Source organism: Somniosus microcephalus, chromosome 11, assembly GCF_052327205.1.
Source record: "Somniosus microcephalus isolate GS21.2 chromosome 11, FLI_Smic_1.0, whole genome shotgun sequence".
NCBI lineage: Eukaryota > Metazoa > Chordata > Chondrichthyes > Squaliformes > Somniosidae > Somniosus > Somniosus microcephalus.
The window spans coordinates 89,924,532-89,948,498 of record NC_140997.1 but is presented as its reverse complement, the minus strand read 5'-3'; the positions used below and the strand labels follow the sequence as shown (position 1 = coordinate 89,948,498).

Genomic DNA, 23,967 nt, shown 5'->3' with positions numbered 1-23,967 from the left:
GCCGAGTAGCCAAGCTGGCTGAAATTTCCGAAACCAAACGGCACATATCGCGCCTCAGACGTTACTCGAGCCCCCCGACCTATCAGGCCGCTAGAACCCCGCACCATCCGTATTAAAAAAGGCTAACGCAGCCCTACGGTAAATGTAAGCGGCGTTACCTGCAGCACGGCGCGAATCCGCCGCCCTACTCGACCTGTTCACGGGTGTCAATTTACGGTTACCTCAGCACTGGCGCGCTCAGCGTACCCGCAGTTACCCTAACAACCAGCCAGACAGGAAACAGATGCTGCTCTACGGCGGAATTTGCCGAGCTGGCCGGAAATGCACGAAGCCTGAGGAGCGAACACGACACAAGGCGGAAATTGCCGAGCACGGCCGGAAATGCGCGAAAGTTGGGAAGAAATAACATAGAAACAATAGAAGATAGGAGCAGGAGTAGGCCATTCGGCCCCTCGAGCCTGCTCCGCCATTCAATGAGATCATGGCTGATCATTCAAACTCAGTTCTCTGTCCCTGCCTTCTCCCCATATCCCTTGATCCCTTTAGCCTTAAAAAAATATATCTACCTCCTTCTTGAATATATCGAATGAATTGGCCTCAACTGCATTCTGTGGTAGAGAATTCCACAGGTTCACCACTCTCTGGGTGAAGAAATTCCTCCTCATCTCTGTCCTCACTGGCTTACCCCTTATCTTTAGACGGTGACCCCTGGTTCCGGACTCCCCCGCCCTCAGGAACATCCTTCCTGCATCTGGTCTGTCTAGTTCCGTTAGAATTTTATAATAACGACTTGCATTTTCTTCATCTCCGCTGCATCTGCTTTGACGATGCCACCTTCAATACCAGTGCTTCCGACATATCTTCCTTTTTGCTCAACCGAGGATTCCCCTCTACTGTGGTTGACACGGCCCTTGACTGTGTCCGTTCTATCTCCCGCACTTCTGCCCTCACCCCTGACCGCTTTGCGGAACACCTCTGTTCAGTCCATAAGGGGGACCCCGAGCTTCCAGTCGCCTGTCACTTTAATTCTCCGCTCCACTCCCACTCAGACCTCACCGTCCTCGGCCTCTTACATTGTTCCACTGAAGCTCAGTGTAAGCTCCAGGAACAGCACCTCATCTTTTGATTAGGCTCTTTACAGTCTTCTGGATTCAACATAAGAGTTCAACAATTTCAGATCATAACCTCGGCCCCTATCATATATATATATATTTTTTTCCACACTTTTTGTTTGTGTCTTTTCTTCTCTCCCACATGGTAGCTGTCTTTCATTCTGCCAGCGCAATTAACACTTCATCGAGAGCCATCTTTTGTTTCTTAACCTGTCCAACCTGCTCCTTCTTTCACTGGTTGAGTTGAAAGTGCTATGCACACAGCTGCCCTCTCATTGGCCCTGCTGGAAATGGAATGGCACACAATTCTCCAGAAACCTCAGCTGAGATTCGATCTCTTCACTGGCTCTGCTGTGATAGTCTTCCTCTTCCTCCTTTCATTGGTTTAATTGGGGCTGTGAGAGCATTTCCTTCCCACTCCATTTCTCATGCCATCTCGTCTCTCTGATTTCACAATTATAGGGTCCCTCTTGTCCTCACCTACCATTCCACTAGCCTTGGCCTCACTTAGATCATGTTGTTACCTACAATGTGATCCCATTACTGACGTCCCTTCCCCTCCCTGTCTGCCTTATTTAGGAATTATTGCCACCCCTCCACTACTCTTTCCCCAGACTCTTTACCCTGCAACTGTATCAGGTGTAACACCTGTACATTTGCTTCTTCCCATGAGATTTCAAACTCTTTCCATGTGAGACAGCAATTTACACATACCTCTTCAAATCTGATCATAACAATCTGCTCTATATTGGGGAGAACAAAAATAGGTCAGGTGAGCACTTCGCTGATCAACGTTCTGTCTGCAACCATGACCCTGATCTTCCTGTGGACCACTTCATCCCTGCTTCCTATTCCAATTTTTCCAACTTTGGCATCCTAGATGGCTCCAACCAAGCTTCAGCAAACTTGGCTCAGTATTTTTATACGGGGCATTTTGCAGCCCTCCAGTCTGAACATCAACAGCTTCAGATCTCAACCCTCTCTGGTTTTCCTGTTGAATTCTCCAATTCACATTCCATCGTATTCCCTTTTATTTTGGAGGCATGTTCGACCCACCCTTTGTTTGCCTGATTGAGGGCCTTGAAATAGTTTACAGCCCTCTACACCTCTTTCCTGCATTTTAGAATCTGTTTAAAAGCAATTGAATGTATTAGCTGCGTCTTTGTGAAAGCAATTAGATATCTGTACTGCAGACCTACTAATTCTCCTGTCCTCTGTTTTATTTTAATAAATTTTATAAAAGCGTTCTCCTGATTACCCTACTAATTTTGCTGAAGTGTTGTAACCAAAACTAATTGGTCTTTCTCTTTCAGGCATTGACTGACCGGCTGTGCATTTTCAATCTTTATTTCAGATTTCCAAAATTTATGTATGTTTTCTTTTTCCTCTCCTTATTTCATTGCCTTGGCTGAGGTAAAAGTTAGTCTCCACTTTTCAATTCAGTCAGCTGCAGGTGTCAATCTCGAGCTTTACTGTCCCCGCAGGGAAGGAAGTTAACACTGAATATTCATTCTGTGACTGACCTCTGGGAACTTGGCCAACCCTTCTCCTAATCACTTGCTCAGCTGGCATTGAGGAAGCAGGAGGAGAGATTACACTTGGTCTGCACTTTCCCCTGTTACATCTCTAACTTTTTCCTGTTCCGCTGAAAGGTCATCAATCTCAAACGTTAACTCTGTTTCTCTCTCCACAGATGCTGCCTGACCTGCTAAGTATTTCCAGCATTTTCTATTTTCATTTTGGATTTCCAGCATCCGCAGTATTTTCCTTTTATATTCTTCTCTCATTTGCTCTGCTTAGAGCAGGATGATCTTCTCTTCCTCCCATTAGCACTGCTGGAGAGTTTAGAATCTCTTGGTAGCTTGAAGCAGCGCTATAGTCTGTTTTTCTCACCTTATCACATCTTTAGGGAATCCCAAAGTGCTTTACAGCCAAGGGAGTACTTTTGCAGTGCACTGTTCCATGGGTAAATGCACAAGGTTCCACAAACAACATGCATTTAAATAGCACCTTTAACATAGAATAACATCCCAAGTCACTTCACCGAGTCATCAAAATAACAAATGAATAGCCGGATAATCTGCTTTTCGTGGAGCAGAACTCCCAGCTCGTCTTCAAATAGTGCCGTGGGAATTTAACATCCAGCTGAATCGGTACATGGAGCCTCAGTTTAACATCTCGTCCAAAAGACGGCACCTCTGATAACACTGCCCTGAAGTGTCAGCCTGGATTATGTGTTCAAGTTCTGGAGTGGGGCTTGAACCCACAACCTTCTGACTCAGAGCGAGAGTGCTACCCACTGAGCCAGACTGACTGCCCACAATGTGGCATCAGAGTGGCTCCAGGAATCTGGGCACTGGACCCTGATTTTGTAGAACAGTCGGTTTTGGCCAGGGAAAGAACAGGCATGGTAGCTCACTTGTATAATCTGTGAATGTGATTGGTTATTTTCTGCTTTGGTTGTCTCACCAATTAGAAAGCAGAAAAAGAGACCTCAGGTACTTAACAAACCAGCAAAGACATTTCAGACACTCCACAAACACCAAAACAATTCTGAAAATACTGCAGAGCCCACATGAGGAAATGTATTCCTTTTATTGGCTGGTGGCCACAGGATGCTCCAGGTGATTGCTGTATGATGATGTCGGCAGTGAGTCACAATTGTTTACTGTGTGGTGATCAGTTGATCCCTGGTAAAACATTTCAGTGGATAACTAGAGAGGAGCCATGCTGTCAGGCACCAAAGTGGCAGGTTGCTCAAGAGCAAAGAGTGGCAGGCCTGATCAGGACCCCTGTCCACTAATTATATATATATATATATATATATATATATATATATATGTGACAGTATGTATCCTATTACTGACCACTGTGCACTGTATCATACATCAGTATGGAAACCCTTCATGATATTGACCAAATCTCTTTGGAAACTCTCGCCATCCAACTCAACAGGGTTTACAGCTTGGCCGATTTTTGCAGGAGCGCCTGCATTGCCGACATGTTATTGGCACCAGTGAGCCAATGTCCACCGTCGATTACGAGCGATGTGCCAGTCACATATGATGCTGCCGGGCTGACGAGGTACAGCACACCATGGGCTATTTCTGTCTTTGTCCCCAGTCGTTGCAGTGGAATCAATTTATAGTGGTCTACCATCGCCCTTACCAAACCACCTGGGGCGGGGGGGAAAGAGACGGAACAAGAATTAGGAAAAGAAGTCCTTCATGCACATTATCTGAGCACCACGCTCAGCAGAGATACACAGTCCCTTACCCAATTTCCGAAAGCCCTCAGTCCCAGATATGGGCCCTGGTGCCAGACTGTTAATGCGAATGTTGTCAGGTCCCCATTCTACTGCTAGGTGCCTTGTCATTGCATCTGTCAAGCAGAAGGAGCGAGATATAGTCAGCAAACATAATGATGCTTTAAAAAAAAAAAATCAGTAGTACTGCACAGGGAAACAGTGTAGGTTGCCTCTTGCAACTGGTTATTCTTTGTGTTGTTAACGATTCCTCCTCATGTACTATTACGCAAAGCACGGGTGGATGACTTGGTCGCAGACCTCTGTTGATCCTGGTCCAAGCCATACACAGAGACATGGAGGATGTACTCGAGACTGGCAGATGTGCAGAAGATGACCAACACCAGCTCCAGCAGACTCTCGTCCTAATGGTCCCCTCATCCTCGCTCACTCTGAGGATGAGCCTGGCCTCTGCTCAAGGGGTGTAAACCATCTCATCAGTTTATGTGCAGTGCTGGGGCTCCAGGTCCAAGTGGTGCTCTGTCACCGTGCTTCCCTCGTGCAAATCATTTCAACTTACCAACATGCAGCTTAGTGACACCATGGCTCCAGTGCACTGAGTCTGGATGGAGGAATGGGAGTTGCACATGCACACCCAGGTGCAATGTTATTGAGCTTGACTGTGCTGTCGGAGGAAAGCCCCCAAGTGGGGGTCAGCTACTTCCCCGTGGGGGTACAGTTAAGAAGTTAGCCAGTGCCCTCCTTTGTGCACCCCTAAAGGTGTTTTAACACTGGCACTTGCTCAGTTTGGATTAAAGAGCACCAGTTTCCCCTTATCCCAACGATAGAATCGGAGATCCACGTTTGTGTAAACCAGCGGCAACTTGAAAGCACCTACAGAGACTGAATAGGAGACACCACCAAAGGACTGGCACCTCGACACCCACCTGGTGCATCTGCTGCGGAGATACCGAAACAGGATTAGGAAAATACAATTAAAACAACCTATGTAAAATAGAGAATAATAGTCGAATATAAATGTTAATTTTTGATAATAGCTATATCTGGGTTTTTGATCTCTGCACTTCGAGTCTTAATACAAGGGTCACGATTTATACGGTATACTTTTCCCGAGCTCAAATTGTCACAATTTCTTCCCCCCCCAAACCCAGAGGCACAGCCTCATGGGTGCTGATCCTCCAGTCCCTTCTTATGTGGCTATTGAGAGAGGCTGGACAGTGAGTGCGAACGGCATCATCACGCACTTGATACTGTCCTCACCCACGTTCACACACACAACTTCCAACTGGTGTCACTGGACCACCAGCAGGAGAGAACACCCCGGCTGGTTTTCCACCCCAGCCCAAGGGTGCTGAGGACAATGTAGCGGAGATCAGTCACAATCTCTAAGCAATATCATTTCAGTGTTTGAGGGCATCTGGAATGTCTTATAAACACAAAAGAAATAAAGTGGAACAAAAACAGAAAATGCTGGAAGTTAACGTCAGCAGGCGAAAGACAGGTATAACCTTTCATCAGACCTGGAAATGGAGAGCAGTCTTATGCCTTCTGTGAAGACGTGCAGTTACAGATTAGCATAATGCCATGTGCACCATCCCAACTTCGTCGCTGGGTCAAAATCCTGGAACTCCCTACCTAACAGCACTGTGGGAGCACCTTCACCACACGGCCAGCACCTTAAGGGAAATTAGGGATGGGCAATAAATGCCAGTCTTGCCAGCAACGGCCACATGCCAAGAATGAATAAATTTAAAAAAACACCTACACAGACTGGACATTACCGTTTAAAGAGAAAGGAAGTGGACTATATAAACCACAGAGTGTTGGCAGGGATAGATTTATTTTTTCTTTGTGGGTTTAGCATTCCAAAACCCACCACAATTAAAGTGCAGAGGCCCATTTCCCAGCCCTGCACTGCTCCGGTTGAATTCACTCTTTACACTGGCGTTTCCAATAGGAAGACGGAGCTCAGATCAGTGGGACCGTTCAGTACCTCAGTACAAACTTACCTATAGCAGCCTTGGCAGAGCCAGCGTGGACCTGCAGGATCTGCCCTCTGTAGCTCAGTGTAGCTGTGATGTTCACAATAACTCCTCCGTGGTCCTAGGGTAACAGCAAGGGTTACTAACACCAGATATAACATTCCACAGACTTCGTACTTTCACAATTAAATTCCATCTTACTTTCACTAGCAGTTTTTAGTTAACGTCAAACTTGATGTTGATAAACGAAGAGATTCTGAATTTGTCTCATTTCTCACACATCATCCTCGTTGTCTCTCGGTGAGATAGCAAATTTAGTAGAGACTTGTGGGGAATTTTGAGTTGTGCTCACAGGAACTGATTTGTGGCCAACTGACTCAGTTCACCTAGGAACCCTCAGCCTGAAAAAGATACACATCCCATGGATCTGGGTGGCTTTCAAACATAGGTCCTGGAGGCGAGAGGAATTGAAGGTGTGTTTTTACACAACGAAGGACAAATTATTTTTTTGCCTCCTTTTTCACCAATTGTCTCTGTGTCCCGTCCTCTCCTGAAGCTGTTGACCCTTTTGCCAGATGCACTCAGGCACTTCCTCCAAGTGACTGTTCTTTATCTATAAGCCTATTTGGTTGGTGTCGGACAGGCTACTTGACAAAGGGGCTGATCCAGTCCTCATCCAAAGCGCACCTCCATGAACTGGAAATCAGGAGCAGGAACCCTGGTCGCTTTCCCGCACAGGCCCAGGGGCATGAGGCCAATTGGAGCACTCCTACCACCGCCTCTAACTCAGCAAAGAGCAGGGATATAACCGTGGCTCAGCTGATTTACCAGCTGAGCCATCAGGAGAACCCTCACAGGACTGGTTTTAAATCAACAATGTTACCCAGCTCCCCCATCAGAGAGACAAGAGATGGTCGTCCCTTCCAACAGGGCTGGGAGAGTGCTACCCACCCTCTCAGTTAGAGGGCCACACCATTGGGCGGCCTGAAAACCAATCAGAAATGGAGAACGCAGATATTTAAACCAACCAGACAAACAAAAGTCCAGTTCTTCCACCAGAGTGAACAAGATTCACCTTCAACCATCTCTGGTACAGGATCTTGCTGGTGTTGAAGGTTCCGATCGTGTCAATCTCCAGGACAGTCTTGAAAGCATTGAATGACAAGCCACTGGCAGGGCACAGGAAGTTGCCTGCAGCACCTGGGAAAGGAAAGGAGGAACTTTACAAATAAATAAAGGCCTTCACAGCAGGATTAGGTTTCAGCAAACTTTTCTGTGCACTGCACAGTTACAAGTTTAACATTTAGAACAATGGTGTACATTAACTAAAATCAAGAGAGTCGGGACCGAGCACCCTGCGGATTCCCAGGTCATCGGGGACAGGGCTCCCTGCGGGCTGCCAGGACAGGAGCCCTGTGGACCACCCGCCTACAACACAACAACAACTTGTATTTATATAGCGCCTTTAACATAGTAAAACATCCCAAAGCGCTTCACAGGAGCATTCTAAATCAAAATTTGACACCAAGCCACACCACATAAGGAAATATTAGGGCAGATGACCAAAAGCTTGGTCAAAGAGGTAAGTTTTAAGGAGCATCTTAAATGAGGAAAGAGGTAGCGAGGCAAAGAGATTTAGGGAGGAAGTTCCAGAGCTTAGGGCCTTGGCAGCTGAAGGCACAGTTACCAATGGTGGAGCGATTAAAATCGGGGATGCTCAAGCGGCCAGAATTAGAGGAGCTTAGATATCTCGGAGGGTTGTGGGGCTGGAGGACATTACAGAAATAGGGAGGGGTGAGGTCATGGAGGGATTTGAAAACAAGGACGAGAATTTTTAAATCGAAGCATTGCTTAACCAGGAGCCAATGTAGGTCAGCGAGCACAGGGGTGATGGGTGAACGGGGCTTGGTGCGAGTTAGGAAACGTGCAGCCGAGATTTGGATGACCTCAAGTTTATGTAGGGTAGAATGTGGGAGGCCGGCCAGGAGTGCGTTGGAATAGTCAAGTCTAGAGGTAACAAAAAGGCATGGATGAGGGTTTCAGCAGCAGATGAGCTGAGGCGACGGGCGATGTTCCGGAGGTGGAAATAGGCAGACTTAGCAATGGTGCAGTTATGTGGTTGGAAGCTCATCTTAACACCTGTAAAGTAACAAGAAAGGTGAACTCAGGGACTTACTGTTAACCAAGATGTCAATTTTCCCAAATTTCCGCAGTGTCTCCTCCACAGCAGCAATGATGGTCACAGGCTGCCTGACATCCACAGATACTGCGAGACAGCGCTGTCCAGTGCCTACTGTGAGTTTCTTTGCAGACTGGATTAAAATAAAAGAGCTACTGGTTACTGCCGAATGCCACATACAGGGCCTTCAAAGCCACTGCTCCCTTCGTATGGATGGAGTGGATATTAATATGGGAGAAATTATAGGATATTGTGGCTTTGCAGGATCAATACTCTCATTAGTAAGCGGATGGACTGTTTCATAGAAACATAGAAGATAGGAGCAGGAGTAGGCCATTCGGCCCCTCGAGCCTGCTCCGCCATTCAATGCGATCATGGCTGATCATCCAAATTCAGTACCCTGTCCCTGCTTTCTCCCCATATCCCTTGATCCCTTTAGCCTTAAGAAATATATCCAACTCCTTCTTGAATATATTTAATTAATTGGCCTCTACTGCCTTCTGTGGTAGAGAATTCCACAGGTTCACCACTCTCTGGGTGAAGAAATTCCTCCTCATCTCTGTCCTAAATGGCTTACCCCTTATCCTTAGACTGAGTCCCCTGGTTCTGGACTCCCCGACCAACGGGAACATCCTTCCTGCATCTAGTCTGTCTAGTCCTGTTAGAATTTTATAAGTTTCAATGAGATCCCCTCTCATTCTTCTAAACTCCAGCGAGTATAAGCCCAATCGGCCCAATCTCTCCTCATACATCATTCCTGCCATCCCAGGTATCAGTCTGGTGAATCTTTGCTGCACTCCCTCCATGGCAAGAACATCCTTCCTCAGATAAGGCGACCAAAACTGCACACAATACTCAAGATGTGGTCTCACCAAGGCCCTGTATAACTGCAGCAAGACATCCTTGTTCCTGTATTCAAACCCTCTCGCTACGAAGGCCAACATACCATTTGCCTTCTTAACCGCCTGCTGCACCTGCATGCTTACCTGGTGCACAAGGACACCCAGGTCTCGTTGCACTTCTTCTCCCAATCTATTGCCATTCAGATAATAATCTGCCTTCCTGTTTTTGCCACCAAAGTGGATAACCTCCCATTTATCCACATTATACTGCATCTGCCCAATCACCCAACCTGTCCAAATCATACTGGAGTTTCTCGGCATCCTCCTCACAGCACACACGCCCACCCAGCTTTGTGTCGTCTGCAAACTTAGAGATATTACATCTAGTTCCCTCGACCAGATCATTAATATATATTGTGAATAGCTGGGGTCCAAGAACCGATCCCTGCGGTACCCCACTAGTCACTGCCTGCCACTCGGAAAAAGAGCCATTTATTCCAACTCTTTGTTTTCTGTCTGCCAACCAGTTCTCTATCCAAGTCAATACCTTGCCCCCAATCCCATGTGCCTTAACTTTACACGCTAATCTCTTATGCGGGACCTTATCGAAAGCCTTTTGAAAGTCCAAATACACCACATCCACTGGTTCTCCCTTATCTATTTTACCAGTTACATCCTCAAAAAATTCCAGTAGATTAGTCAAGCACGATTTACCTTTTGTAAATCCTTGTTGACTTTGTCCGATCCGGTCACTGTTTTCCAAGTGCTCTGCTATTCCATCTTTTATAATGGACTCTAGCATTTTCCCCACTACCGATGTCAGGCGTCCCGGTCTGTTATTCCCCGTTTTCTCTCTACCACCTTTTTGAACAGTGGGGTAACATTAGCTACCCGCCAATCCATGGGTACTGTTCCAGAGTCTATCGAATTTTGGAAGATGACCAGCAATGCATCCACTATTTCTAGGGCCACTTCCTTAAGTACCCTAGGATGTAGATTATCAGGCCCTGGGGATTTATCGGCCTTCAATCCTGTTAATTTCTCCAACACCATTTCCCTACAAATACTGATTTCTATCAGTTCCTCCCTTTCATTAGACCCTATGTTCCCCGACATCTCTGGGAGGTTATTTGTGTCCTCCTTTGTGAAGACACAACCAAAGTATGTATTTAATTGGTCTGCCATTTCTTTGTTCCCAATTATAAATTCCCCTGATTCTGACTGCAAGGGACCTACGCTTGACTTCACCAATCTTATTCTCTTCACATATCTATAAAAGCTTTTACAGTCAGTTTTTATGTTCCCTGCAAGCTTACTCTCATATTCTATTTTCCCCTTCTTAATTAATCCCTTTGTCCTCCTTTGTTGAATCCTAAACTGCTCCCAATCCTCAGGTTTACTGCTTTTTCTGGCCAATTTATATGTCCTCTCCTTGGATCTTATGCTATCTCTAATTTCCCTTGTTAGCCACGGTTGAGTCACCTTTTTTGTTTTATTTTTATGCCAAACTGAGATGAACAAATTCTGTAGTTCATCCATGCGATCTTTGAATGTTTGCCATTGCCTATCCACCGTCAACCCTTTGAGTGACATTCCCCAATCAATCCTACCCAACTCGCGCCTCATACCATCGTAGTTTCCTTTATTTAAATTCAGGACTCTAGTCTCTGAGTCAACTGCTTCACTCTCCATCTTAATGAAGAATTCTATCATGATATGATCACTCTGACCCAAGGGGCCTCGCACAACAAGATTGCTAATTAATCCTTTCTCATTACATAATACCCAGTCTAAGATGGCCTGATCTCTAGTTGGTTCCTCAACATATTCATTACATACCGGTGAAAACCCAGGTGCATCTTTCCCAGATGAGCAAGCTAATAATAATTCTGATAATCTGGAGGGATTTAGGCCCCTTGGTTGGAGAATTAATGAGCCATGGGGCTCTGCTTTGGAACTGTGAAATAACTTCCCTATTATCTGGTCCCGTGACAGCATCATTCTGCATTGATGTCACAACAGCTGTCAATCAAAGTCCCTGTACCTGGCATCAGTGCATTTTCCATTTCACTGAGACTACAGCATGTAATCGAATTAGCAGAGACTGTCAATTAGTTGCAAGGGTCCGGTAAACCTCCAAACCATAGAAACAGGAGGATTCCATTCAGCCCCTCGAGCCTGCAATTAGATCAAGGCTGATCTGTATCTCAATCCCATTTACCCACCTTTGCTCCATATCCCTTGATACCTTTATCTAATAAAAATCTACCAATCTCACTGAAAGCTCCAATTGACCCAGCATTTGGGAAGACAGTTTCAGATTTCTACTCTTTGGTGATTTCACTCCTGAATTGCCTAGCTCTATATTTAAGGTTGTGCCCCCTTGTTCTGGATTCCCCCACCAGAGGAAATAGTTTCACCGTATCTGCCCTATCAAATCTTTTTATCATTTTAAACATCTCACTCGCACAGCTCAGGAGGGCACTGTAATCACAGAATGAATTGCAACTGAAAAGATTTGAGTGGGGTCATATAAAACTAATTAAGAGCATTCAGGAAAGAAAGCTTGTTACATGGCACTTGTACAGACTGGCGACACCTTCGGATCAATGGAAAACAAGTCTGAACACACAAATACCGCAGAATTCACCTTCTTCCAATTTTAATATTCTGTGTCTTTGAAGATAAACATTATGATAGGGAATGCACACACATTATTTTGGGGATTAATGTCACAGCAGCTTAACTTTATTTAAAACAGAACAATACTTAGATAAAAAGACAGCTGAGAGAATAATAACAGATCAAAACCTACAGTGAGAGAGATAAAATGGAAGTGTCTTAAAGATTAACCAGGCAAAGCCAACAAACTGTAGAAAATGAAGGGAGCAGTGATGTTACAAACATTAGCATGAGGTGTTATTTTGTGGATTAACGTCTCCAGTGATGACACTAACTCACTCAGCTCCTCTACCAGCACAACCCAGCACCAACCCAAATCAAAGCATCTATTGCCAACTAAGTGGTTCTGATGGATCAGTAAATGCAAGGGGTACTGTTGTTAGTTATACAACTTCAATGTGTTTTTAATTATTAAGGCAAAGTCCTGCCTACTTACTGCTTGCACTCGCTCCAAGCTCCTGCTTGCAATAACAGTCTGACATCCGTGTCTGTAACAGAACAGTCATTAAAAAAACCTTTACAGACTAGAAGGGTCAAGAGTTGATGCAGAGTTTGTATTGATCTCAGCTGGGTGCTTGGCTGTGATGCCCACCTACCCCATGGTGGAACAGCCAGTCAGGTGCGTGACCACAGTGCCAAACCGGGCCCTTCCATGGCTCAGGACCGTCAGGAAAGTGAATTTTCTTTTTTGTTTAAAAAAAGATCCCATCATACCCCAAATCAATAGATTTTTGGGCACGAAGGGAATCAAGGGATATGGGGATAGGGCGGGGAAGTGGAGTCAAGGTCAAAGTTCAGCCATGAGGGGTTGAATAGCCTCCTCCTGTTCCTATCCTTAGCAAAGTGGCACTCGTTCACCCTGTGCCACCCTGTGGGAAAGAAACAGATAAATTCTGACACCAGCTCCAGTAGTGTCATGGAGCTTTAGTCAAGTACATGCTACATCTACCCACACTGCAACTGTTGCCCTACCTCATCAGAATCTCTGCAATTCGGAATCCAATGCCAGACCCTCCTCCTGTGATGAATGCCACTTTGTTCCTGTTCATGAGAGATAGCAGGTTAACAGCAGTAATTGCTTTATTCAAATCAGGATAGCAGCATAACACTTCCCAACATAATGGTCCTGTCATGCACAATGAAAATCCCTCCCAGGGTAAAAAAAAGTCCAGGAGGAACCCTGTTCCCAGGAATATTTGCAGGATTGTGGGAATCTTTAAACAGAACACCCAATTGCCCCAAATTACACACTGCATCTCCTTATTCACACCATCTACTTTATATATAGGAATTATATACAACACAGAAACAGGCCATTCAGCCCAACCAGTCCATGTCAGCGTTTATGCTCCACTCGAACCTCCTCCCATCTTTCCTCATCTAAATCTATCAGCATAGCCCTCTATTCCCTTCTCCCTCATATGCTTGTCCGGCCTCCCCTTAAGTGCATCTATATAAAATAAAACTACTTACTTTAGGATATCAGGGCTGAAAATATAGGAATAGTTCAATAAACAGTCATCAGTATCCACATCCTCAGGGATGTTGCCAGTCCCAGACATGACTGTTGTTTAGCAATGGATTTAGTTCCTGTCCCTGTCTGGAGGGTCTCACCTGCAGAATAGCTGCGACCACTCCTACACTAGGTGCAGTCCCAGAAACAGGGCCCCTCACAACCCTGGGAGCGATCCCGTAGACTCTGGGTACAGAAACCCTCGCAGACCCTGGGGACAAAACTCGAACACAGAATACCTTCACAAACTCGGGGAACAGAACCCCTCACAGACTCTAGGGACAGAAGCCCTCACAGACCCTGGAGGCAAAACTCGAGGACAGAACCCCTCACAAACTCTGAGGACACAACTGACGCACTTTGACCAAGCAACAGCACAGCACTGAGCATGCGCCGGCGGCGCAGTGCGTCCCGGGAATCGTAGGCTGGGGCGGATCGGAACTACATTTCCCAGAATCCCGTGTGCCGATGCGGCCTGCCAGGTGAGCCCCTGCCGAACGCTTCCCTGTGCTTCCAACACCTGATGCAGGTGCCCATTCATTCAGTGTGGAATAAACAGGATATTCAGCTTCTGTTGTTATTTAGGATATTCAGCTGTATCGGTGCAACACAGCGCAGTCCAATCCTTGCCCAATGTCGAGACACTGCACTTTTCGGCAGGAGGCCACTGGGTAGCAATCAGTGGAAATCCTGACTGGACCCCTCAGGACTGCCCTGGAGTGTCAGCCTAGATTAGGGGCTCAAGCCTCTGGAATGGCACGTGAACCAACAACCTTCTGACTCACAGACAAACGTGCTACCCACTGACCCACAACTTAAATTTGGTTCTTAGCAAACAGAACTGCATGTGAATTGCAACCTTTCTTGTTGATATGTATATATGGCAAGTCTCAACTCCCATCATTCTGCATAAATTTGTTGCTGAGTTAGGCTTGTCTCAGGGAATCACACGAAGTTTTATCCACCATATCATACTTCATAGATTGAAAGGAAGTATCACTGAATTGATGTGAACAGAGAGTTTCTCGAACTGGGGAACTGTTAGCAGTGACATTCATGATCAATGAAAGAAAGGCACCTTCCCAACCCGTTTACTATTGAGGCACATCTAAACTGAGTAATTATTATTGCTAACGTGACACTTTGAACGCATTGTTTCTAAAGTTATGGGTTTAACCTCAAGCCCTGATGGAGTCTCTATTTCATTTTGCGACAGTACAACCGTGACTACACTTCAAAAGTACTTCATTGGCTTTTAAAGCGCTTTGGGGCGTCCGGTGGTCGTGAATGGCAAAAAACAAAAAATGCTGGAGATACTCAGCAGATTAGGCAGCATCTGTGAAGAGAGAAACAGAATTAACGTTTTAGGTCGATGACTTTTCATCAAAACTGGAAAAAAGCAGGAAATGGAACAGATTTTTAAGCAAGTGTAGGGGCTGGGAAAAGGGGGAGGGGAATGAAAGAACAAAAGGGAAGGTCTGTGATCGGATGGAAGGCAGGAGAGGTTAAGAGACATTAAGAGATATTCAAGGCAAAAGGAGGTGGTAATGGGACAGGAAAATATAGCCCCTTTTCTCAACCAATGACATGAGAGAGCAGGTAGTCCGCTCCACTCCCCAACTAAACCAATGAGAGGAACGGTTGCATGTTCGCCAGCACTCAACCAATGAAAGTAAAAGCGGGTGGCCTAACTCCCACCTTGTTCTGAACAATCACGCCACCTTTTTCCGTGGCACCATGGCACTGTTGCAGGTGAATGTTTGGCTAATTTTAGCGCAGTTTGTTCTGTTCTTGTGCAGCAAGTGGTGGGATACCTGTAAAGAAACTTTAGTGCGAGTTGGTAAAAACGTTTTATTTTCCCCACTCCGTCCCTACCGGAATTCGGATCAGTCAGTGTTGGTCTGTCCACGAGCTTCAGCCAAAGGTAAATGTCTGGAATTAACTCCACCAATATTCTAATCATCAGAGTCAGGCACCTCAGATCCCATGTATGGGGTAATTGGAAGCCTGGAGATAGGTTTCTAGAGCCAAGTGTCATCAAATGTCTTCATTTTAACTTCTCTTCATTGTTTTCCACATTTCACGGTCGGCAATACAACCGGAGCTGCAGGTATGTAAAGATCTAGGGATGGGGAGGCTTGGGCTACATGTCTTCTGCTGACATTCTATCTTTGAGGGCAGTTACACTCGAATCCTTTTACTTTGTAAGGGAGGGCAGCGAGGCCTGGGAATGTTGTGGTTTTGCATAGACATACATGTGTTGTGCCCATGTGTGATGGAGACATTCTTTTCCTTTTCCTGTCAATGTGGGTTCTAGTTGATTTTATGCCTTTTTAGAAATTAGTAGCAAAACTGCACATTTACATTGGTGCGTAAGATGGGCTAATTGCAGTGCTAGAATACAACGATGATTGGGCTATCTGGACAGGATTTGTCAGTATTCACATTGAATCCACCTGGGAATCACCACGTATTTTGAGAAATCCAAACAGACTCGCTCCCCATTGCATTCTTTAGTTGGAGCGTGGTCTCCCGCCCCCCATTGCATTATTTGGTTGGAGAGTGTGCGCCCCTCCCCATTGCATTCTTTGGCTGGTTGGTTGGAGAGTGTTCCTCCACCTCGGGATAACTCTTGCGGTAAATGGCGCGGTGCAGTGGCTCAGCCTGCCTGCCGGCGGCGCGCATGCTCCACTGCAGTAGGCGGAAGCGCCGGCTCCGCGCGCGGTTGCTATGCAGCGTCTCCAGGGCCGCGCGGGCGCGATGGGAGACTGATTACGTCATCGCTGATCCGAGTGATGGCGGAGCCGAGCTGCCGGGATAAAGAATGAGGGAACCGGGGCAGAGAGAGCGAGACACCGGGGCCCAGGAGTGAGGGAACCGGGGCAGAGAGAGCGAGACACCGGGGCCCAGGAGTGAGGGAACCGGGGCAGAGAGAGCGAGACACAGGGGCCCAGGAGTGAGGGAACCGGGGCAGAGAGAGCGAGACACAGGGGCCCAGGAGTGAGGGAACCGGGGCAGAGAGAGCGAGACACCGGGGCCCAGGAGTGAGGGAACTGGGGCAGAGAGAGCGAGCGACACCGGGGCCCGGGAGTGAGGGAACCGGGAGTGAGGGAACCGGGGCAGAGAGAGCGAGACACGGGGGCCCAGGAGTGAGGGAACCGGGGCAGAGAGAGCGAGACACCGGGGCCCAGGAGTGAGGGAACCGGGGCAGAGAGAGCGAGACACAGGGGCCCAGGAGTGAGGGAACTGGGGCAGAGAGAGCGAGCGACACCGGGGCCCGGGAGTGAGGGAACCGGGGCCCGGGAGTGAGGGAACCGGGGCAGAGAGAGCGAGACACCGGGGCCCAGGAGTGAGGGAACCGGGGCAGAGAGAGCGAGACACGGGCGCAGGAGTGAGGGAACTGGGGCAGAGAGAGCGAGAGACACCGGGGCCCGGGAGTGAGGGAACCGGGGCAGAGGGAGCGGAGAGTGAGGGAGACAGGCGTCTGGGTGTGAGGAGCTGGGCAGAGTGAGAGCCCGCAGACCAGCGCCGGAATGGGGCGGACCGACCCCCAGTGAAGGGGAATCGGAGAACCGCCACAAGCTGGGCATGGAGCCTGCCCCGGGGCCGGAGGGGGACTGGACCCCGGGGGTCGAGTCACAGCCCCCGGGGCCGGAGGGGGACTGGACCCCGGGGGTCGAGTCACAGCCCCCGGGGCCGGAGGGGGACTGGACCCCGGGGGTCGAGTCACAGCCCCCGGGGCCGGAGGGGGACTGGACCCCGGGGGTCGAGTCACAGCCCCCGGGGCCGGAGGGGGACGGGACCACGGGGGTCGAGTCACAGCCCCCGGGGCCGGAGGGGGACGGGACCCCGGGGATAGTGCCGGCAGAGTGCGAGAGGCTGCGTGTGGTGTTCGACATGTTTGACCTGGCCGGGGAAGGACTGATCCGGCTGGAGGATTTCTGTCAGATTGCCAGCAGCTACGGAGCGGACCAGGTAGGAGAGCAGCAGAGTGACCTGCACTTAACCGGGGCCGGGAACGGTGCCATCCCCTCGCTGGGGCTGGCCAGGCCAGGAGGGGTGCAGTCCCCGCTGGGGCAGTGAATGTCTTTGTCCCATTGGGGTAATGTTCAGGCGATACTTTGGGCCTGTGGAAAAACACCAATTAAACACGAGTGTGGGTTAGAGTGGGACTCGGGCTGGGGGCCAGTACTTGGTGGTACCTGGGCTGGGGTCTGTAGCCGGGTCGGACTCTGCTGATTTAGGGGTCTAATTTGAAATAAACTCATTTTAGAAAATGTGTTCGATGTAAATTGATGTCTGTTTCTTACTCAACAAAGAGGTCCAACCAGATCTACAATCTCCCAGTCTTTATGGTTTAAGGGCCATACAGTGGAACTTAATCTATTGGGTGGTTATTCTTCTTTTCTGTTGAGTAAAATTCTTTTAATGTCTAATTTATTAATGAAACATTTATTGGAGAGTGAAACAATAATCTTAGGTTGGCTCATGACCTTACTTTTCTGTACCCAGCCTGCATCTGTACTGTATGACTGTCATTATTTAAATGTAGGTCAACACATAGAGATGAGTTGGATGTTAAGAGGAAAGGGAGAACATGTTGGATTATGGTCTTAAATTTTGTGGTTTATAGTTTTTAAGGTCTCTTGTGTAGCGGGGACTGCTGGTAAACAAGGGCCCTTGAGTATATCATTTAATTATAGTGTAATTGGTGGGATTGATTTGATTTAATTTGAATTAATTAAAGGGTAAGTCATGGCAGTACAGCTCGGTGCTGTGGTATGCTCCTCCTGCACTATGTGGGAAATCAGGGACACTTCCTGTGTCCCTGACGACCATGTGTGCGGGAAGTGTATCCAGCTGTAGCTACTGGCAGACCGCATTGCAGCGCTGGAGCTGCGAATGGATACATACTGGAGCATTCGCGATGCTGAGGACATCGTGGCAAGCACGTTTAATGAGTTGGTCACGCCGCAGGTAAAGGCTGTACAGGCAGGAAGGGAATGGGTGACCACCAGGCAGCGAAGTAGGCGCAGGCAGGTAGTGCAGGGGTCCCCTGTGACCATCCCCCTCTCAAACAGATATACCGCTTTGGATATTGTTGAGGAGGATGGCTTATTGGGGGAAGGCAGCAGCAGCCAACTTCCTGGCACCATGGGTGGTTCTGCTGCACAGGACGGGAGGAAAGAGAGGGGTAGCGCTATAGTAATAGGGGATTCTATTGTAAGGGAATAGATAGGCGTTTCGGCGGCCGCAAACGAGACTCCAGGATGGTATATTGCCTCCCTGGTGCAAGGGTCAAGGATGTCTGAGTGGCTGCAGAGCATTTTGGAAGGGGAGGGTGAACAGCCAGTTGTCGTGGTGCATATAGGTACCAACGATATAAGTAAAAACCGGGATGAGGTCCTAAAAGCTGAATATAGGGAGTTAGGAGGTAAATTTTAAAAAATAGGACCTCAAAGGTAGTAATCTCAGGATTGGTGCAAGGATTCAAATTCCTGGGACATTGGAACCGGTTCTGGGGGAGGTGGGACCAGTACAAACTGGACGGCTTGCACCTGGGCAGGACCAGGAGTGATGTCCTAGGGGGAGTGTTTGCTAGTGCTGTGGGGGAGGGTTTAAACTAAAATGGCAGGGGGTTGGGAACCTGAGCAGGGAGACAGAGGAAAGGGAAACAAGGATAGAAGCAAAAGACAGGAAGGAGAAAAGCAAAGGTGGCAGTCAGAGAAATCAAGGGTTTAAATCAAACATGGCCACAGTAAATAATAGTTCTAAAAGATCTAAATGTTAATTTAAAAAAAAAAAAAGCTTGAAGGCTTTGTGTTTTAATGCGAGGCGCATTCGTAATAAGGTGGATGAATTAGCTGCGCAAATAGAGGTAAACGGATATGATATGATTGGGATTACGGAAACATGGCTCCAGGGTGACCAAGGCTGGGAACTCAACATCCAGGGGTATTCAATATTCAGGAAAGACAGGGAAAAGGAGGTGGGGTAGCATTGATGGTTAAAGAGAGGATTAACACAATTGTAAGGAAAGATATTAGCTCTGATGATGTGGAATCTGTATGGGTAGAACTGAGAAATACCATGGGGCGGAAAACGTTAGTGGGAGTTGTATACAGACCCCCAAACAGTAATGCGGAGGTTGGGGATGGCATTAAATGGGAAATTAGAGACGCGTGCAATAAGGGCACAGCAGTTATCATGGGTGACTTTAATCTACATATAGATTGGGCTAACCAAATCAGTAACCATACTGTGGAGGAGGAATTCCTGGAGTGTATACAGGATGGTTTCCTGGACCAATATGTCAAGGAACCAACTAGAGATCAGGCCATCTTAGACTGGGTGTTATGTAATGAGAGAGGATTAATTAGCAATCTTGTGTGAGGCCCCTTGGGGCGGAGCGATCATAATATGATAGAATTCTTCATTTAAGATGGAGCGTGAAGTAGTTGACTCAGACTAGGGTCCTGAATTTAAATAAAGGAAACTACGATGGTATGAGGTGCGAGTTGGGTAGCATTGATTGGGGAATTTTACTCAAATGGTTGACGGTGGATAGGCAATGGCAAACATTCAAAGATCGCATGGATGAACTACAAAATTTGTTCATCCCCGTTTGACATAAAAATAAAACAAAAAAGGTGACTGAACCGTGGCTAACAAGGGAAATTGGGGATAGCATAAGATCCAAGGAGAGGACATATAAATTGGCATGAAAAAGCAGTAAACCTGAAGATTGGGAGCTGTTTGATTCAGCAAAGGAGGACAAAGGGATTAATTAAGAGGGGGAAAATAGAGTATGAGAGTAAGCTTGCAGGGAACATAAAAACTGACTGTAAAAGCTTCTATAGATATGTGAAGAGAAAAAGATTGGTGAAGTCAAGCGTAGGTCCCTTGCAGTCAGAATCATGGGAATTTATAATGGGGAACAAAGAAATGGCAGTCCAATTAAATACATACATTGGTTGTGTCTTCACAAAGGAGGACACAAATAACCTCCCAGAGATGTCGGGGAACATAGGGTCTAATGGGAGGGAGGAACTGAATGAAATCAGTATTTGTAGGGAAATGGTGTTAGGGAAATTGATGGGATTGAAGGCCAATAAATCCCCAGGGCCTGATAATCTACATCCTAGGGTACTTAAGGAAGTGGCCCTAGAAATAGTGGATGCATTGCTGGTCATCTTCCAAAATTCGATAGACTCTGGAACAGTTCCCATGGATTGGAGGGTAGCTAATGTTACCCCACTATTCAAAAAAGGTGGTAGAGAGAATGGGGAATTATAGACTGGTAAGCCTGACATCGGTAGTGGGGAAAATGCTAGAGTCCATTATAAAAGATGTAATAGCAGAGCACTTGGGAAAACAGTGACAGGATTGGACAAAGTCAACATAGATTTACAAAAGGCAAATCGTGCTTGACTAATCTACTGGAAATTTTGACGATGTAACTGGTAGAATAAATGAGGGAGAACCAGTGGATGTGGTGTATTTGGACTTTCAGAAGGCTTTCGATAAGGTCCCGCATAAGAGATTAGCGTGTAAAGTTAAGGCACATGGGATTGGGGGCAAGGTACTGACTTGGATAGAGAACTGGTTGGCAGAACGGAAGCAGAGTTGGAATAAACGGGTCTTTCTCAGAGTGGCAGGCAGTGAATAGTGGGGTACCGCAGGGATTGGTGCTAGGACCCCAGCTATTCACAATATATATTAATGATCGAGACGAGGGAACTAGTTTGCAGATGAGACAAAGCTGAGTGGGTGTGTGTGCTGTGAGGAGGATGCCGAGAAACTCCAGTATGATTTGGACAGGTTGGGTGATTGGGCAGATGCAGTATAATGTGGATAAATGCAAGGTTATCCACTTTGGCAAAAACAGGAAGGCAGATTATTATCTGAACGGCAATAGATTGGGAGAAGAAGTGCAACGAGACCTGGGTGTCCTTGTGCACCAGTTGCTGAAGGTAAGCATGCAGGTGCAGCAGGCGGTTAAGAAGGCAAATGGTATGTTGGCCTTCGTAGCAAGAGGGTTTGAGTACAGGAACAAGGATGTCTTGCTGCAGTTGTACAGGGCCTTGGTGAGACCGCACCTTGAATATTGTGTGCAGTTTTGGTCGCCTTATCTGAGGAAGGATGTTCTTGCCATGGAGGGAGTGCAGCAAAGATTCACCAGACTGATACCTGGGATGGCAGGAATGACGTATGAGGAGAGATTGGGTCGATTGGGCTTATACTCGCTGGAGTTTAGAAGAATGAGAGGAGATCTCATTGAAACTTATAAAAATTCTCACAGGACTAGATGCAGTAAGGATGTTCCCGATGGCCAGGGAGTCCAGAACCAGGGGTCACAGTCTAAGGATAAGGGGTAAGCCATTTAGGACAGAGATGAGGAGGAATTTCTTCACCCAGAGAGTGGTGAACCTGTAGAAGGCAGTTGAGGCCAATTCATTAAATATATTCAAGAAGGAATTAGATATATTTCTTAAGGCTAAAGGGATCAAGGGATATGGGGAGAAGGCAGGGACAGGGTACTGAGTTTGGATGATCAGCCATGATCCTATTGAATGGCGGAGCAGGCTCGAGGGGCCGAATGGCCTACTCCTGCTCCTAGTTTCTATGTGTCACACAGGTGTCATGGTAGAACAAAGTTATCCCCAGCTCCAACTGGAGAGGGGATTAGTTCAGTGAGATTGGACTAATTCAGCAAGGGAAAAGTAAATCATGAAACTTGGAAACTCAAAGTGCACCAGTTTAGACTAGATCTGAAACAGGTTCCGAAGAGCAGCTTACTGTGTCTGGCCTGAATTTGACGTGACGGGCGCAGTGTGGTTGGGACGTAAACAACTCCCATCAATATTGAGCTGCAGAAAGTGAGACCCATGTTTTGCTAGACTTAGAGGGGGTCATTTGGATTACGGTTATATCTGTTCCAATTTTGCACATTATCTTGGCAAGCAAAGGAGTCTCTTTACCTTGGAGGGTAGAGTATTTGATAGCTCACATACCTCGGTTTCTTTAGTGCAATTTTGTATTTGAAAGGTTGACACACGAACTGTTTCTGGGGAACCCACCGTTTTAGATTTTGTCTTGTCTGCTGTGATATTCTGCCCCTTCCCTCCACGCCCCCCCCCCCCTCCCCCTCCCAAGCTTGGTGTTCAGCACAGGGAGCTCTGCAGGGGAATTAGATATTTCCAGTTTATGTATCATTCTTGGTGTCGGTTGAATCTTCTTGTCGGCTTTTTTTTTTTTGAAGAACAGCAAATATAGTCTCCCTGCTTGAAAGTCGAGCTTGCTAGTAGGGGCCTGTGCTCTGAAGAAAGTGTCAGTCAGCTGGGTGAGATGTAATAGTGAAGCTTGTAGTTGAATCTGCTGAGCACATTCCTTAAGACCACTGTCTTGAAATGTTAACTGGCTCCTGGTTGATCTTGCTGTCCTGGAACAGTGCATCAGGGTGTTAGTGAGCTGCTGTATTGCTGTGGGTGGAAACAGACTCCAAACTTAGCACATTTATGAAAAAATAATTTTAAAACTGGAAGAGCAGTTGTTGTGTGTCCCCGTCTTTGAGTTAAGATTTGTTAAATGTTAGGTGCGTTGTTGGACAAAGTTCAAAGAGAGCTCTCATTTTCTATCCTTAAAATGTATTTTTCTTCGCATCAATTCACATCCAAACTCTCAGGGACAGAAATAACTGGAGAAACTGGTTCCCAAGAGTAGTGTGGTGTCGGGAGATGCCTTGCATTGATTAAACATTTATAGATCATATTGGAATCCAGACAAAGGTATGGACTCAACCACCTTCCATTCTTCTGGTAAACTCCAACCTGGCCTTAAAGCCAGGGACAGGCTTTCTGATATAGCCAAACATTTGGGGGGGGGGGTTGGGGGGGAAGGCTAACTAGCAAGTTCTATAATAATCCTGCTCTTTTGAAGACAAATTTACAATCTGTTTTAGTAGTAGCTTGTTAATCATCACCAAAGGAAGCCCTTTGTTGAATTCTAGTTGAGATGGGTCTCCCTGGATTAAAGTATAGGCTTGTAAGCTGTGTGGACATGGGAAAATCACTCAAATATACAGTTTGTCCAAATGGATGCTGCTTGTGTGCATTCCTGATGTACGCAAACTGGTTGCAATATCCATTCTCTTTCATATATTTCCAATTAAGAAACTTGTACATTAAAATTTAAAGTAATTCCGTATTTCAGATATAAACCCATTTTGGAGTATCTGTGGGAAAACTGTAAAGTTAGATACAGTATATTAGAAACTTAAGTGACATCTGGCTGCTTGTAATTGGAGTTCTCCGCAATGGCTTGAGAGCTAGTTTGTGACCGAGTGCTGATTTTTCTGTTCTCTTGCCTCAGTAAAGCTTTGTCATTCTGAAA

General features: G+C 46.8%; 3 protein-coding genes across 10 annotated transcripts in view; 1 reads left to right on the top strand and 2 right to left on the bottom strand.

Moving 5' to 3' along the window:
* ift140 (intraflagellar transport 140 homolog (Chlamydomonas)) overlaps positions 1 to 3,596 on the bottom strand; it is a 184,738-nt gene extending 181,142 nt beyond the window's left edge. For both annotated transcript variants that reach the window (XM_086000949.1, XM_086000950.1), the window contains exon 1: positions 159 to 3,596. The gene's annotated coding sequence lies outside the window, so the exon portion shown is untranslated. The remainder of the gene's footprint in view (positions 1 to 158) is intronic.
* A 92-nt stretch (positions 3,597 to 3,688) lies between these two features.
* On the bottom strand, positions 3,689 to 13,977 carry decr2 (2,4-dienoyl CoA reductase 2, peroxisomal). Of its 2 annotated transcripts, none has more exons than XM_086000955.1 (8): positions 13,536 to 13,977; positions 13,035 to 13,103; positions 12,499 to 12,550; positions 8,536 to 8,671; positions 7,435 to 7,559; positions 6,387 to 6,480; positions 4,389 to 4,493; positions 3,689 to 4,288 (listed from the first exon to the last, which is right to left on the bottom strand). In XM_086000955.1, the coding sequence occupies exons 1-8, from the start codon at positions 13,622 to 13,624 to the stop codon at positions 4,071 to 4,073; spliced, it is 888 nt and encodes a 295-aa protein (XP_085857081.1). In that variant the 5' UTR covers positions 13,625 to 13,977; the 3' UTR covers positions 3,689 to 4,070. The 2 variants fall into 2 exon arrangements, with proteins under 2 accessions (XP_085857081.1, XP_085857082.1); XM_086000956.1 differs by having other exon boundaries at positions 13,815 to 13,971.
* A 1,145-nt stretch (positions 13,978 to 15,122) lies between these two features.
* The window catches only part of rab11fip3 (RAB11 family interacting protein 3 (class II)), a 93,449-nt gene continuing 84,604 nt past the window's right edge, over positions 15,123 to 23,967 (top strand). For 2 of the 6 annotated variants that reach the window (XM_086000941.1, XM_086000940.1), the window contains exon 1: positions 17,396 to 17,550. In XM_086000941.1, coding sequence (XP_085857067.1) covers positions 17,473 to 17,550 — 78 coding nt within the window. In that variant the 5' untranslated portion in view covers positions 17,396 to 17,472. Of the gene's footprint in view, positions 15,328 to 15,474; positions 15,500 to 17,392; positions 17,551 to 23,967 lie in introns of those variants that run through there. The other 4 variants (XM_086000939.1, XM_086000945.1, XM_086000936.1 and 1 more) reach the window with 4 other exon arrangements.